Genomic DNA, 16,528 nt, shown 5'->3' with positions numbered 1-16,528 from the left:
GCGTGTGGGACACAAACAGGAAGTCTATTCTGGAATGGACGGACCCGTCTGGTCTCGACCAGGTGTATCTGAGCGGTGCTCCGTCTGCAGGGTTGCTGAAGACGTCGCACAGCTTGGCGTCTTTTACCGCATCCGTCAGGAGTCTGGACGTGGCGTCCAGTTTGCTGTCAGCTCTGCTGGATCGTCCAGCCGCATCGATGATGCAGTTGAAGTCACCGCCCAGAATGACCGGCCTGGACGTCGCCAGTAGCAGTGGGAGCTGCTGGAAGAGGGCCAGCCGCTCGTTTTTGAGAGCTGGGGCGTAAACGTTAATTAACCTGAGAGGGGAGTTTTTGTACATTACATCTGCTACGAGGAGGCGGCCGCCCACCACCTCCTTAACTTCGGTGATGGTGAAGTGGCCTCCCCGCAGCAGAATGCCCAGGCCGGAAGCCCGGCAGTCGTTGCCTCCTGACCATATGGATGGTCCATGGGCCCACCATCGTGACCACTGCCGGTAACTGCTGGAGTGCAACAGACCGCACTCCTGCAAGAACAGCAGGTCCGCTTTGACCTTGGCGAGGTACCCCAAGGTGCAGACACATCGCGTAGTGGATTTTACGCTATGCACGTTAATAGTAGCAATTTTTAAATCCATTTTAACGTTACTGTTTACAGTTACAAACATTACACTTCACATAAATTGTCCTTTAAGTCCAAGAACTGCTCAACGGCCAGTTCCAGCATGTGTAGGTTATTACTATGAAAGTCTACTGCACCTGGGCTGGCGTGGTCGTCATCCCCTGCCGTGGGGGTGTTTCGACCAGGGGACTGCTGCAGTGCTGCGATAAAGTCCGATATGTCCTCTGCACTGTCCTCGCCTGGTGTTGGTGGTTCCCTCTTTTCCTCAGTCGCGGCGGTCTCGAGCTGGTGTGCGTTGGTCGCTTCTCCGCTCCCGGTATTCCGGAGGTGGGGTGTGCGCTGGGCACTTCGCTGCTCCCGTTATCCCGGAGCTGGTCTGCGTTGGTCGCTTCTCCGCTCCCGGGGTTCCGGAGCTCGTGTGCGCTGAACGCTTCGCTGCTCGCGGGTTCCCGGAGCGGGTCTGCGTTGGTCGCCTCACCGCTCCCGGTCGCCTGTGGCTGTGGGTTGGCGTGTTGCCTCTTGCTTTGGTGTCGGTGGTGAGAGGCTTTTTCTCGCCTTTCCTCATCAGACGAGCTGCCGCCGCTGCTGTCTGTCGAGGTTGCGAGCCGCCTCTTCCCTGTCGTTCCCGCAGGGGCCCTTGCTCGCCTGTTCTCCTGACGCTTGTGGGCCTTTTTCTTGACGGGTCTCCCATCCCCCTTCCTCGTTCCTGGACTCGGTGCGCTGGGGGAGAGCTTCGCTGCTGGCCGCTGGTGTCTCGCAGCTCGCCGTGGCAGGCTTGTCTTCCTCACCGACTTGTTCCGAGTCCACGGGGGCGTTGGTCGGGGTGGGGGGGAGGGTGTGGCTCTCCTCTGGAGCGTTGTGTTCCTCAGCTTCCTCCTCCTCTGGTGCAATGTTCTTTGCTGCCTGCGCATAGCTGAAGTTGCGTTTGGGGCAGTTTTTGTAAAGGTGCCCAGCCAGACCACAGAGGTTGCAGCACTTGGTCTCCTTACAGTCCTTTGTCTGGTGGCCTTCGTTCTTGCAGTTTCGGCAGATGAGAGTTTTGCAGCTTGCCGCCACATGGCCTGCCTTCCCGCAGGTCCGGCACACGTTGGGTTGGCCAGCGTACACCGTGTAGCCCCGACTTCCTCCGATGGCGAAGCGAGGGGGGATGCAGGATGGTTCCGCTGGCGTCCACCTTCATGGTGACCTGGATCTGGCGCTTGCTGATCCATATCCCGTGCAAGTCTTTCAATTCGCTGCTGTTTCCTGCCCCATCGACATACCTGGCGAGGAAAGTCAGCACATCAATGACTGGGATGTGGGGGTTGTACATCTGCACTGTGATAGTGCGTCTTCTCTGTGACGGGAGGGTGAACAGTGGCTCCCAAGTTAGCACTGAGCGCAGCGGCTCACTCGCCTCCTTCAGTCCCTTCAGGAACTTCAGGCAGAGGGTGACGATTCTGAAGGTCACATCGACGTAACCTCTCTTCGGGAGGTCCTGCAAGGCGAAGATGTCGGCCACTTTCATGCCGCATGTTCCCAGCAGGATTTTCTTCACGAACAGGTCCCGGTTGATCGTTGCCTGTCCTTCCACTTACTTCACCGTCACTCGGATGGTGTTTCGGATGCCCTGGTTCGCCGCTCGGTTAGCCGCTATCCGGGTTGCAGATTCCTCCTTTCGATGTGTATTTTGGCCGAAGCCCTCAATCTGTTGTGGTGCCAGTCCGGCACCTTGGGCCCGCCCACTGGTCGGTCGACATGCAGATTTTCCTCTTCTCTCCAATTGGCACTTGGCCCAAGCCAAAAGGCCAGAGCCAGCAAAACTGGAAATACGAGTTTCTGCAATCAGTCAATCTGCATATGAATGCCCAATCAACAGATACTACACTTGATCTTAGCCAAAAGGCCGAGAAGCGATAGCCTTTGAGCAGCAATGCATGAAAAGAGGCAGCACTCTTTTTTTTATTTCAAAATATACTTTATTCATATAAAAAATCTGTAAAGTACATTCAAAAGCAGTTCAGTATGTTTAGCTGCGGTCAGCATTTGGGTGCTGACGGCAGTTCCGTTCTATACATTTCCTTGCTTTTCATTTCAAGTACAATTTGGTACAATACGGGATACCTTGTAGTACATTCAACAAATTACATTACTTGTGTCACTGTACAGTACACGGAATGGGTGACGGTACATTTACATTTTTCTTTTCAACGTGCATTACAAAACAGAACTTGCATTGTACATGGCACTACACAGGTGTTTACAGATCATGGTGCTCCATGTACACAAAAAAGAAGTTACAAGTGCGGCCCGAGGGGAGTTTTGTACTGATTCCTGCCCCCGTGTTTACCGTTGCAGAAGGGCTTTAAACTGTGGCCCTTCCCCACCGTGCCTTTGCGGCGGCTGCAATTTTAAGTACGTCCCTCAGCACGTAATCCTGGATCTTGGATTGCGCCAGTCTGCAACACGCAGACGTGGACATCTCCTTGCTCTGGAAGACCAGCAAGTCTCGGCAAGACCGAAGAGCGTCTTTGACCGAGTTGATGGCCCTCCAGCAGCAGGTGATGTCTGTCTGGGTGTGTGTCCCTGGGAACAGCCCGTAGAGCACAGAGTCCTGTGTTACGGAGCTGCTCGGGATGAACCTCGACAGCAACCACTGCATCTCTTTCCAAACCTGCCTTGCGAAGGGGCAATCCTGAAGGAGATGGGTGACAGTCTCGTCCGCCCCGCAGCCGACTCGGGGGCACCGTGCCGTGCTGCTGAGACGTCGGCTGTGCATGAAGGCTCTGACGGGTAAGGCCCTCCTCACCGCCAACCAAGCTACGTCTTGGTGCTTGTGTGAAAGCTCTGGCGATGAGACGTTCTGCCAAACGAGTTCGACAGTCCGCTCAGGGAACCACCTGACAGGGTCCACCCTCTCCTTTCGTAGGGCGTCCAGGACGTTACGTGCTGACCACTGTTTTATGGCCTTGTGGTCAAAGGGGTTTTTTGTGAAAAACTTTTCCACGAAGGACAGGTGGACAGGCATGGTCCAACTGGTGGGGGCGTTTCGCGGCAGCATGGCCAGGTCCATCCTTCGCAACGCCGGGGACAGGTAGAACCTCAGCACGTAGTGACATTTGGTGTTTGCGTACCGTGGGTCTGTGCACAGCTTGATGCAGCTGCACACAAACGTGGCTGTCAGGATGAGGGCCATGTTCGGAACATCCTTTCCTCCACTGTCCAAAAGAGGCAACACTCTCTTTCAGGCAAAGCCCCTGGAGTGGGACTTGAACCCACAACCTTCTGACTGAGTGGCAAGTGTGCTACCCACTGAGCCACGGCTGATGCAGTTAGGGTGGGTATTGGGAGCCATTTGTGCTGGGTGTTTGCCCTTAAGTGTGTCAATGTGCATTTACAGTATTTCTCTCTTCCACCCCACAGAGGTGACGCCGCGCTGGAGGAAGTGGTGACGGAGGTGATTGACCACCGGCCCGTGGAGCGACCTTTCACCCCTGGCTGCGTGGTGACTGCTGAGCCCATGGGGTCCTGCGCGACGCTGGTAACCGAGCGGATTATCCAGAGAGCGCCCGACATTCTGGACAAGCAGCTCGCCTACATACTGCGCAGTAAGGGGTTCCTCGGACGTGTGGGTGGGAGCGTGGTTTTATTTCCGAGTGTTGGGGGGAGAGGTCGAGAGCCATTGTCGGTGAAGAGGAATCTATGTCTGGGTTCAATAACTTTGCGTCTCATGTCGGGGCCATCGATATAAGATAGTCACCAATAAATCCGATGGACAATTCAGGAGAAATCCCTTTACCCAAAGAGTGGAGCTAGCTACCACAGGGAGTAGTTGAGATGAATAGCATAAGAACATAAGAATTAGGAGTCGGCCATTCAGCCCCTCGAGCCTGTTCCGCCATTCAATAAGATCATGGCTGATCTTCTACCTCAACTCCACTTTCCCGCCCGATCCCCATATCCCTTGATTCCCTTAATATCCAAACATATATCGATCTCTGTCTTGAATATACTCAACGACTGAGCCTCAATAGCCCTCTGAGGCAGAGAATTCCAAAGATTCACCACCCTCTGAGTGAAGAAATTCCTCCTCATCTCAGTCCTCAATGGCCGACCCCTTATCCTGAGACTGTGTGACCCCTGGTTCTAGACTCCCCAGCCCGGGGGAAACATCCTCCCTGCATCTACCCTGTCAGGCCCTGTCAGAATTGTGTATGTTTCAATGAGATCACCTCTTATTCTTCTAAACTCTAGAGAATATCGGCCCAGTCTACTCAATCTCTCCTCACAGCACAATCCCCCCATCCCAGGAATCAGTCTGGTGAACCTTCGTTGCACTCCCTTAATGGCAAGTATATCCTTCCTTAGGTAAGGAGACCAAAACTGTACATAATACATAATACCAGGGCCCGATATAATTGCAGTAAGACGTCCTTGCTCCTGTACACGAATCCTCTTGTAATGAAGGCCAACATACCATTTGCTTTCTTAATTGCTTGCTGTACCTGCATGTCCTAACTCGCACCGAGTCCCGCTCACCCATCACCCCCTGTGCTCGCTGACCTTGGCTTCCGGTTAAGCAACGCCTCGATTTCAAAATTCTCATCCTTATTTTCAAATCCCTCCAGGGCCTCGCCCCTCCCTATCTTTGTAATCTCCTCCAGCCCCACAATCCCCCGAGATGTCTGCGCTCCTCTCATTCTACCCTCTTGAGCATCCTTGATTATAATCGCTGGCCTTCTGTTGCCTGGGCCCCAAGCTCTGGAACTCCCTCCCTAAACCTCGCCACCTCTCTTTCCTCCTTCAAGATGCTCCTTAAAACCTACTTCTTTGACCAAGCTTTTGGTTAACTGCCCTAATTTCTCCTTATGCGGATCAGTGTCAAATTTGTATCACACAACACTCTTGCGCCGCGCCTTGGGACGTTTCACTACGTTAAAGGCGCTATATAATTACAAGTTGTTGTTCCAGCGGAAGCTATATAAAACACATGAGGGAGAAAGGAATAGAAGGATTTGTTGATGGGGTGAGATGTGGAGGGGTGGGATAGAGGTTCGTGTGGAGCATAAACATCGGCACGGACCCCATTGGGCCCAGTGGCCTGTTTCTGTGCGATTAATATTTTGTAATACTTTGTAGTAATTGTTTGGGAGGAAGGCTGACTCCTTCACTGCTTGTCTCCTGCAGGTACCATCGTGCTGGACTGCATCAACATGGCTCCCGAGGCGGGGAAGGTCACACCGAAGGACACGGAGTACGTGGCCGTCTTGGAATCCCGGTTTTGCGATCTCCCGCCCAGAGCCACTGCATTCGAGTCACTGCAGAAAGCCAAGTTCGACGTCAGCGGTAACTGCCGCTGTCCCAGTTACACGAGACTAATCGTGTGCGCGCGTGGTGGGGCGAGAAGGGAGGGGGGAGAAGAGAAATATTGGGGAAACATAGAAAATAGGAGCAGGAGTCGGCCATTCGGCCCCTCGAGCCTGCTCCGCCATTTAATATGATCATGGCTGATCCTCTCTCTCAACACCATATTCCCGCTCTCTCCCCATACCCCTTGATACTTTTTGTGTCTAGAAATCTATCCATCTCCCTCTTAAATATATTCAGTGACTTGGCCTCCACAGCCTTCTGTGGTAGAGAATTCCACAGGTTCACCACCCTCTGAGTGAAAACATTTCTCCTCATCTCGGTCCTAAATTTCCTACCCCGTATCCTGAGACTGTGACCCCCTCGTTCGAGACTTCCCAGCCCCGGGGAAACATCCTCCCCGCATCCAGTCTGTCCAACCCCGTCAGAATTTTATACATTTCAAGGAGATCCCCTCTCATTCTTCTAAACGCTAGTGAATACAGGCCCAGTCGACCCTCATACGACAGTCCTGCCATCCCAGGAATCAGTCTGGTGAACCTTCGCTGCACTCCCTCTATGGCAAGTACATCCTTCCTTGGGTAAGGAGACCCAAACGGCGCACAATACTCCAGGTGCGGTGTCACAAGATCCCCCCCCGAAGCATCGGTTATTTTCCTCTTGTCAGCCGTGGCTCAGTGGGCAGCACTCTCGCCTCCGAGTCAGACGGTCGTGGGTTCGAGTCTCGCTCCAGGGACAGTTGGATTTTTCGGCTGCGTTTTACGCCCTGGTTCAGTGGCGGTGGTCAGGTGTTGTGGGCGCGCGGCCAGCCTCCAGCGCCCCGGCAGCGATCCTCGGGGTCCGGTTTAGCAACGGTGCGGAGAGCTGCGCCTGGCGTGCAGCGCCCCCCAGTTGTGACACCGGCGCGAGTTTTGATTCCCGTCCGCGTCCTGCGCTGACCGCCTGGGAAATCGGGCAGTGCAACGATACCGACAGCGGAGGGGTTGAGTAATGTCCGCCTCGGGCAAGCGTGATTGTTTTTAACTTTTAATTTTTTTTTTGCGATGTTTTGGGCATGTTTTTTGTGGCTTTTTAAAAAAAAAACATTCTCCCCAACCCTCCCCCAGCCGCCTCGCGGAGAGCTCCCGGGCTGGCTTTTTAAGCTTGGGAATTTCCCATCCTAACGCAAGACTCCCACTGAGAGCTAAGAACAGAGAGGTGTTTATCAAGGACAGGGAGGCAGTCATTGCCCGCTGGAAGGAGCACTTCGAAGACCTCCTTAACCGAGACGCTGTCTTTGACGCGAGTGTCCTTGACTCCATCCCACAGCATGCTGCCTACCATCGCCTGGCACAATCCAAAGCCCGACGTGGGTTGGAAAAGGCCATCTGACAGCTGAAAAACAACAAGGCTTCCAGAGCAGATGGAATCCCCGCCGAAGCAATAAAGCATGGCGGAGAAGTACTCTTGGCCCGAGTCCATGACCTCATCTCTTGTCTGGAGGGAGGAGAGCGCGCTGGGGGATCTCCGAGACGCCGTGATCCTGATCACCGGCAAGAAAGAAGACAGGAGGGCTACTCGCTGAGCCAGAGCGCACACTCCTCTCCCCTTCTCACTTCCCCCGCAGCCCTGCAAACATTTCCTTTTCAAATTCCCCGTTTGAAAGCCACCATTGAATCTGCTCCCACCGCCCTTTCAGGCAGCGCGTTCCAGATCACGCCAACTCGCTACGTAAAAACGCTCTCCTCATCTTCCCCCTCTGGTTCCATCGCCGATTATCGTCAATCTGTGCCCTGTGTTAAGACTGGAGTGTCGGCGTGGGTTTATGTGCTCGGGTCCCTGGGGTGGGACTCGAACCCACAACCTCCTGCCTCCGAGGCGAGAGAGAGGGTGCTACCTACTGAGCCGCAGCTGACACCTATTTGAGAGCAAATAAAGATTGTCGAGGGGGGTGCAGGAGGGAGCGAAATTCTGTCCCATCATTATAAATCGCTTTGTTCTGTCCAGGGCTGACCACCGAGCAAATGCTCAGGAAAGACTTGAAGGTTGTGTCAAGCGGGGAGCTTCGCTTGGCTATCAGTGCCGTCTACATGAAGCTTGAGGTAGGAACGTTTGATGGATCTGTCTACAGCACCTTTATCAACCCCAGGACGTCCCAAAGCACTTTACGGCCAATGAAGTACTTTTGGAGTGTAGTCACTGTTGTAATGTAGGAAACGCGGCAGCTCAAATTACGCACAGTAAGATCAATGTGATCTTACATTGATACATACATAAGATCAAACGGCAATGTGATAATGACCCAGATCATCTGTTTTAGTGATGTTGATTTGAGGGATAAATATTGGTCCCAGGACACCGGGGAGAACTCCCCCTGCTCTTCTTCGATATAGTGCCCATGGGATCTTTCTCGTCCAGCTGAGAGGGCAGAAATGGCCTCGGCTTAATATCTCATCCGAAAGACGGCACCTCCGACAGTGCGGCGCTCCCTCAGTGCTGCCCCTCCGACAGTGCGGCGCTCCCTCAGTGCTGCCCCTCCGACAGTGCGGCGCTCCCTCAGTGCTGCCCCTCCGACAGTGCGGCGCTCCCTCAGTGCTGCCCCTCCGACAGTGCGGCGCTCCCTCAGTGCTGCCCCTCCGACAGTGCGGCGCTCCCTCACTGCTGCCCCTCCGACAGTGCGGCACTTCCTCAGTACTGCCCCTCCGACAGCGCAGTGCGGCGCTCCCTCAGTACTGATCCTCCGACAGCGCAGTGTGGCACTCCCTCGGTACTGCCCCTCAGACACGCAGTGTGGCACTCCCTCAGCACTGCCCCTCCGACAGCGCAGAGCGACGTTCCCTCAGCACTGCCCCTCCGACAGCGCAGTGCGGCACTCCCTCGGTACTGCCCCTCAGACAGCGCAGTGTGGCACTCCCTCAGCAAGGCCCCTCCGACAGCGCAGCGCGGCGCTCCCTCGGTACTGCCCCTCCGACAGCGCAGTGCGGCACTCCCTCGGTACTGCCCCTCCGACAGCGCAGTGCGGCACTCCCTCAGTACTGCCCCTCCGACAGCGCAGTGCGGCGCTCCCTCAGCACTGCCCCTCCGACAGCGCAGTACGGCGCTCCCTCAGCACTGCCCTTCCAACAGCGTAGAACGGCGCTCCCTCAGTACTGCACTAGGAGTGTCCGCTTGGATTTTGTGTTCAAGTCCCTGGAGCTGGGACTTGAACCCACGAACCTCTGACTCAGAGGTATGACCCACTGAGTCACAGCTGACACATGCCTGATTTCTTCAAACACAAAAGAGCATTTAGCCCATCGGAGTTTGAAATCAGTTTTCTTTTTTCTGCTGTTCCATACTGCGTCTCAAGCTGGCAATGTGCGTAAACCTCCGGAAGGCTATACTGGCTTTGGAGGGGGCGCAACGCAGATTCACCACAATGATCCCGGGGGCTTAAAGGGTTAGATCATGAGGGCCGCTTGCATTTTCCACATTGCAACCGTGGCTGCACTTAATAAAACGCTTTGGGACGTCCTTGGGTAGTGAAAAACGCTCCATAAATGAAAGTTTTTCTCTACGGGCTGGGCTTGTATTTCCTCGGGCGAGAACAGAAGATTAAGGGGAGATCTAATCGAGATGTTTAAGATGATTGAAGTATTTGATATGGTAGATAGAGGAAACTATTTCCTCTGGTGTGGGGAGGGGAGGGAGCGGGAGTCCAGAACATGGGGGCCTAACCTTAAAATTAGAGCCAGGCCGTTCAGGGGTGATGTCCGGAATCCCTTCTTCACACAAAGAGGAGCGGGAATCTGGAACGCTCTCCCTCAAAAAGCTGTTGCGGCCGGGGGTCAATTGAAAATTTGAGCTTGATAGAAATTTGTAGGATATTAAGGGATATGGAGCAAGGTGGGTGGATGGAGTTAAGACACAGGATCAGTAGCGATCTGATTGACTAGCGGGACAGGCTCGAGGGGGCTGAATGGCCTCCTCCTGTTCCTATGCTCACCACCACCTTCTGAAGGAGGAATTAAGGATGGGCAGTAAAGGCCGGCCCTATCAGCGACACCCACCTCCCAGGACTGAATTTTTTTTAGAATTGCAAGTGAGCGTTTTGGGGGGTGGGTGGGAGAATGGGATAGGGGCTTGGAATGCGATGCACTCCGTGGTCGGATAGCCGTGGCTCGTGGCGCACATCTGGCTGTGCCCCGCCGCCGTGGCCCAATCGAGGTGACCTGACCCTTGACCCCTCCCCCCCTTTCCCGCAGGAATTGCTGGCGCGGCCTCGCTTGAAGCAGGAGTTTGAGGAATTCTGCCGGGCGAGGGGCTACGGCGTTCTGATCGCCATGACCATCTCCTTCAGCCAGAAGAACGAGCCGTTCCGGCAGCTGGCCGTCTACAGTCCGCGCGGCGACCTGAGAGAGTTGGTACGTTTTGAGAGCGCGCGTCGGTGGGGGAAGGGGATTGGAACACCGGGCGGTCTGTCTCGGCTCTACTGTGGGGACATAAGACGTACGGCAAGATTCGGAGAGCCTCCCCCACCCCACCTGGTTGAAGGTCCAGAGCCAGTTTGGGGGTGTTGCGCGGCCCACTCACAGTACGGCTCACGCCCGCTTGTTCCCCTTTAAAAGCTGGTGAGCCGCCTGCATGGGAGCTGCAGAGTCCCTCATGGCCCCGGAGCTTAAAGGGAACGTTACTGACCACGTGTTTTGATTAATATATTGTTATATTCATGTACCATGTGGGCAGGCCATGTAGTTCGCATGCCAGACACGAGACTCCCAAAGCAAGCGCTCTACTTGGAACTCGTCCACAGCAAACGAGCCAAAGGTGGGCAGCGGAAACGTTACAACGACACCCTCAAAGCCTCCCTGATAAACTGCGACAACTCTGGAACTATTCTGGATATTCACCATAATCATAGGCAGTCCTTCGAAACGAGGATGACTTGCTTCCACGCCAAAAAAGGATGAGTTCACAGGTGTTTCAATGAAGGACCTGATATTCCAGGTCCCGAACTACATCCTGAAGGGTGGAAGATGCCTGTGCGTGGATTTTTTTAACGTGGGGTGACCGTTGCACACAAGCTACAACACGGGCTTGACAGAGCGAGGTCTTGGTCCAGTGGCAAGGGTTAACCAGGACGACTGGAGACCAGCTCTGCTGCACGGACCTAGTGCACACACACATCGCAGTGTGGGCTGGGCCCGTGCTGCCCCTGGGCCCTCGCCTCTCCTGGGCCCCGATCACGCCCCCCCTACGAACTCTCGTCGCTCCTTCGCCCCGACCTCACCGCTCCTGCTGTACCTGCCGTCAGCACTGTGCAGCTCTTTCAAAGTATTCATTCATTCATTCATTCATACATAAGCAGTCCCTCGGAATCGAGGAAGACCTGCTTCCACTCCCAAAGTGAGTTCTTTGGTGGCTGAACAGCCCCAACACGAGAGCCACAGTCTCTGTCACAGGTGGGACAGATAATCGTCGGGGGAAGGGGGGTGGGACTGATTTGCTGCACGCTCCTTCCGCTGCCTGCGCCTGACCTCTTCACGCTCGCAGCGTTGAGATTCGAAGAGATCAACCCCCTCCCGGATGCACTTTTTCCACCTCGGCCAGGGACTCCCAGGCGTCAGTGGTGATGTCGCACTTCACCAGGGAGGCTTTGAGGGTGTCCTTGTGACGTTTCCGCTGCCCACCTTTGGCTCGTTTGCCATGAAGAAGCTCCGAGTAGAGCGCTTGCTTTGGGAGCCTCTTGTCTGGCATGCGGACAATGTGGCCCGCCCAGCAGAGCTGATTGAGTGTGGTCAGTGCTTCAATGCTGGGGATGCTAGCCTGGGCAAGGACGCTGATGTTGGTGCGTCTGTCCTCCCAGGGGATTTGCAGGATCTTGCGGAGACATCGTTGGTGATATATCTCCAGCGACTTGATGTGTCTTCTGTAAGTCGTCCTTTCAAAGTACGAACACACGTGGTTGTTCCTGTTTAAAAGCCAGGAGCTGCAGAGCGCTGTGTGGCCATGGAGCTTAACGGGAACATTGCTGATTGATATATATATTGTTGTATTACAATCTGAGGGTTCACATACACAAATCTTTGAAGGCTGTTCTTTTATTTTGTTAAAAACCATGCAGAATCCTGGGCTTTATAAATAGAGTACAAAACATAGAAACTAGGAGCAGGAGTCGGCCATTCGGCCCTTCGAGCCTGCTCCGCCATTCAATATGATCATGGCTGATCCTCTATCTCAACACCATATTCCCGCTTTCTCCCCATACCCCTTGATGCCTTTTGTGTCTAGAAATCTATCTATCTGCCTCTTAAATATATTCAGTGACTTGGCCTCCACAGCCTTCTGTGGTAGAGAATTCCACAGGTTCACCTCCCTCTGAGTGAAAACATTTCTCCTCATCTCGCTCCTAAATTTCCTACCCCGTATCCTGAGACTGTGACCCCTTGTTCTAGACTTCCCAGCCCCGGGGGAAACATCCTCCCCGCATCCAGTCTGTCCAACCCCGTCAGAATTTTATACCTTTCAATGAGATCCTCTCTCATTCTTCTAAACTCCAGTGAATACAGGCCCAGTCGACCCAATCTCTCCTCATACGGCAGTCCTGCCATCCCAGGAATCAATCAGAAAAGGAAGGAACTTATGTTAAACCTTTATAAATCACTGGTTCTGCCCCAGCTGGAGTATTGTGTCCAATTCTGGGCACCGCACACTTTATGAAGGATGTCAAGGCCTTGGAGAGGGTGCGGAGGAGATTTACCAGGATGGTCCCAGGGATGAGCGACTTCAGTGATGTGGAGAGACTGGAGAAGCTGGGGTTGTTCTACTTAGAGCAGAGAAGGTTAAGGTGGAGACTTAATCGAGGGTTTAGGGAGAGTAGATAAGGAGAAACAGGCAGGAGGATAAGAGTAAAGACGTCTTATATCGGCCCCTGGTGAGACCACACCCGGAGTATTGTGTACACAGTTCTGGTCTCCTTACCTAAGGAAGGATATACTTACCATTGAGAGAGTGCAACGAAGGTTCACCAGACTGATTCCTGTGATTCCTGGGATGGGGGGATTGTCCTATGAGGAGAGATTGAGTAGACTAGGCCGATATTCTCTAGAGTTTAGAAGAATGAGAGGTGATCTCATTGAAACATACACAATTCTTACAGGTCCTGACAGGGTAGATGCAGGGAGGATGTTTCCCTCGGGCTGGGGAGTCTAGAACCAGGGGTCACACAGTCTCAGGATAAGGGGTCGGCCATTTAGGACTGAGACGAGGAGAAATTTCTTCACTCAGAGGGTGGTGAATCTTTGCAATTCTCTACCTTCTATGGAGGCTCAGTCGTTGAGTATATTCAAGGCAGAGACCGATAGATTTTTGGATATTAAGGGAATCAAGGGATATGGGGATAGTGCAGGGAAGTGGAGTTGAGGCTAGAAGATCAGCCGTGATCTTACTGAATGGCGGAGCAGGCTCGAGGGGCCAAATGGCCTACTCCCGCTCCTATTTCTTCGATTCTTAACCAGAGGACACACATTTAAGGTAATTGGGAAAAGAACCAGAGGGGGAGCGGAGGAGAATGTTTTTTTTTTAACGCAGCGAGTTGTTGCTGGAAGAGCAGTGGAAGCAGATTGAATAGTGACTTTCAAACGGGAATGGGATATCGAGATGTTTCCACTTGCAAGGGAGACCAGAATTAGGGGGCAATCAATATAAGACAGTCATTAGTAAATCCAGTCGGGAATTCGGGAGAAACCGCCTCAGCCAGAGTGGTGAAAATGTGGAACTCGCTGCCACAGGGAATGGTTGAGGTGAATAGTATCGATGCATTTAAGGGGAAGCTGGATAATCAATCATAGGCAGTACCTCGGAATCGAGAAAGACTTGCTTCCACTCTTAGAATGAGTCCTTAGGTGGCTGAACAGTCCAATCCGAGAGCCACAGTCCCTGTCACAGGTGGGACAGACAGTGGTTGAGGGAAGGGGAGGGTGGGACTGGTTTGCCGCACGCTCCTTCCTCTGCCTGCGCTTGGTTTCTGAACACTCTCGGCGACGAGACTCGAGGTGCTCAGCGCCCTCCCGGATGCACTTCCTCCACTTAGGGCGGACTGGTCTTTGGCCCAGGGACTCCCAGGTGTCGGTGGGGATGTTGCACTTTATCAGGGAGGCTTTGAGGGTGTCCCTTGTAACGTTTCCTCTGCCCACCTTTGGCTCGCTTGCCGTGAAGGAGTTCCGAGTAGAGCGCTTGCTTTGGGAGTCTCGTGTCTGGGCACGCGTGATAAACACACACGACGGATAGACGCATTAGCAGATAAATAGCAGACGCATTAGCAGATAAATAGCGGACGCATCGGGAGTTGCGGGACTGGGGGGGGAAAGGGGGCTAGTCCTGGGTTGCAGCTAGTAAATGGGCAGAATGGCCTCTCTGATTCTGTGATTGCAGGTGAGCCGCGGGTTGGAGGATGTGGAGGTGCCGTCGCTGAGGCTGGCCCCGATGTACAGCCCCTGCCCGGAAATCGACGCCTACCACCAGGGTAACCAGCTGGCGTCCCGCAAGAAGGTGCTGCCGATTGTCGCGGCCTTACTGGCGGCCCGCGAGGCGGGGCAGCCGGAGTCCGGGCACAACTGCCGGGCCTGGGACGACGATGAGGGGCGGGCGGGCTGCGCCGAGGACCCCTGCCACGACGACGATGCCCCCCAGCTGCCCCCCACCCCCATGAACAGCCTGGTGGAGGGCAGCCCGCTGGACGGCGGCCTGCCCAGGCTGACGCCGGAGGACATTTTGGAGAAGTTCAGCAAAATGGCCGCCGAGGGCCCGGCCTCGTTCGGCCGCCGCTAGCCTGGGGGACTCGACCAGTGGACGAACTGACCCCCGTGTCCTTTTTTAGTTGTTGTTGCTAACGGGGGGAGAGCGGGGGAGGGGGACGAGGCCGTCTAAACCAGTCGCTGTCACCGACCCTTGAGCCAGGAGCCAGTGTCCCAAACAGCAACTTTCTCGGCCTCGCTCCCGCGGAGGCCTCTTGGGTCCGTTTCCCACCACCGAGAGTGTGGGAGGTCCACATTTATCCCCATGGCGCTGCTCCCCCACATCTCCATCTCTCTCTTTCCCCCCCCCCCCCCGCCATCTCTCTTCCCCCCCCCCCCCGCCATCTCTCTTCCCCCCCCCCCCCCCCCCCCCTCTCTCTCTTCCCCCCGCCATCTCTCTCTTCCCCCCTCTCATCTCTCCGCCATCTCTCTCTTCCCCCGCCATCTCTCTCTTCCCCATCTCCTTTTCCCCCCCCATCTCTCTTTCCCCCCCCATCTCTCTCTCCCCCCATCTCTCTCTCCCCCCCATCTCGCTCTCCCCCCCCATCTCTCTTTCCCCCCCCATCTCTCTTTCCCCCCCCATCTCTCTTTCCCCCCCCATCTCTCTTTCCCCCCCCATCTCTCTTTCCCCCCCATCTCTCTTTCCCCCCCCATCTCTCTTTCCCCCCCCATCTCTCTTTCCCCCCCATCTCTCTTTCCCCCCCCATCTCTCTTCCCCCCCCATCTCTCTTTCCCCCCCATCTCTCTTTCCCCCCCCATCTCTCTTTCCCTCCCATCTCTCTTTCCCCCCCCATCTCTCTTTCCCCCCCCATCTCTCTTTCCCCCCCATCTCTCTTTCCCCCCCATCTCTCTTTCCCCCCCATCTCTCTTTCCCCCCCATCTCTCTTTCCCCCCCCATCTCTCTTTCCCCCCCCCATCTCTCTTTCCCCCCCCATCTCTCTTTCCCCCCCCATCTCTCTTTCCCCCCCCATCTCTCTTTCCCCCCCCCATCTCTCTTTCCCCCCCCATCTCTCTTTCCCCCCCCATCTCTCTTTTCCCCCCATCTCTCTTTTCCCCCCCATCTCTCTTTCCCCCCCATCTCTCTTTTCCCCCCCATCTCTCTTTCCCCCCCATCTCTCTTTTCCCCCCATCTCTCTTTTCCCCCCCATCTCTCTTTTCCCCCCCATCTCTCTTTTCCCCCCCATCTCTCTTTCCCCCCCCATCTCTCTTTCCCCCCCCATCTCTCTTTCCCCCCCATCTCTCTTTCCCCCCCCATCTCTCTTTCCCCCCCATCTCTCTTCCCCTCCATCTCTCTTTCCCCCCCATCTCTCTTCCCCCCCATCTCTCTTTCCCCCCCATCTCTCTTTCCCCCCCCATCTCTCTTTCCCCCCATCTCTCTTCCCCCCCCATCTCTCTTTCCCCCCCATCTCTCTTTCCCCCCCCCATCTCTCTTTCCCCCCCCATCTCTCTTTCCCCCCCCATCTCTCTTTCCCCCCCCATCTCTCTTTCCCCCCCCATCTCTCTTTCCCCCCCATCTCTCTCTCCCCCCCCATCTCTCTCTCTCCCCCCCCATCTCTCTCTCTCCCCCCCATCTCTCTCTCTCCCCCCCATCTCTCTCTCCCCCCCCCATCTCTCTCTCCCCCCCCCATCTCTCTCTCCCCCCCCCATCTCTCTCTCCCCCCCCCATCTCTCTCTTCCCCCCCCCATCTCTCTCTCCCCCCCCATCTCTCTCTCCCCCCCCATCTCTCTCTCCCCCCCCCATCTCTCTCTCCCCCCCCATCTCTCTCTCCCCCCCCATCTCTCTCTCCCCCCCCCATCTCTCTCTTCCC

At 55.1% G+C, this 16,528-nt stretch overlaps 1 protein-coding gene and 1 pseudogene across 1 annotated transcript in view; one reads left to right on the top strand and one right to left on the bottom strand.

Moving 5' to 3' along the window:
- The window catches only part of prune (prune exopolyphosphatase), a 28,390-nt gene extending 13,363 nt beyond the window's left edge, over window positions 1-15,027 (top strand). Inside the window, exons 4-8 of the mRNA XM_070868594.1 lie at window positions 4,024-4,208; window positions 5,788-5,946; window positions 7,954-8,048; window positions 10,191-10,349; window positions 14,359-15,027. Coding sequence (XP_070724695.1) covers window positions 4,024-4,208; window positions 5,788-5,946; window positions 7,954-8,048; window positions 10,191-10,349; window positions 14,359-14,754 — 994 coding nt within the window. The 3' untranslated portion in view covers window positions 14,755-15,027. The remainder of the gene's footprint in view (window positions 1-4,023; window positions 4,209-5,787; window positions 5,947-7,953; window positions 8,049-10,190; window positions 10,350-14,358) is intronic.
- Window positions 2,378-2,518, bottom strand: LOC139240280 (U2 spliceosomal RNA; annotated as a pseudogene).
- Window positions 15,028-16,528: the final 1,501 nt, after the last annotated feature.

The sequence above is a fragment of the Pristiophorus japonicus genome, chromosome 30 (genome assembly GCF_044704955.1).
Source record: "Pristiophorus japonicus isolate sPriJap1 chromosome 30, sPriJap1.hap1, whole genome shotgun sequence".
In the NCBI taxonomy this organism is placed as follows: domain Eukaryota; kingdom Metazoa; phylum Chordata; class Chondrichthyes; family Pristiophoridae; genus Pristiophorus; species Pristiophorus japonicus.
This window is presented reverse-complemented; position numbering and strand designations above follow the sequence as displayed.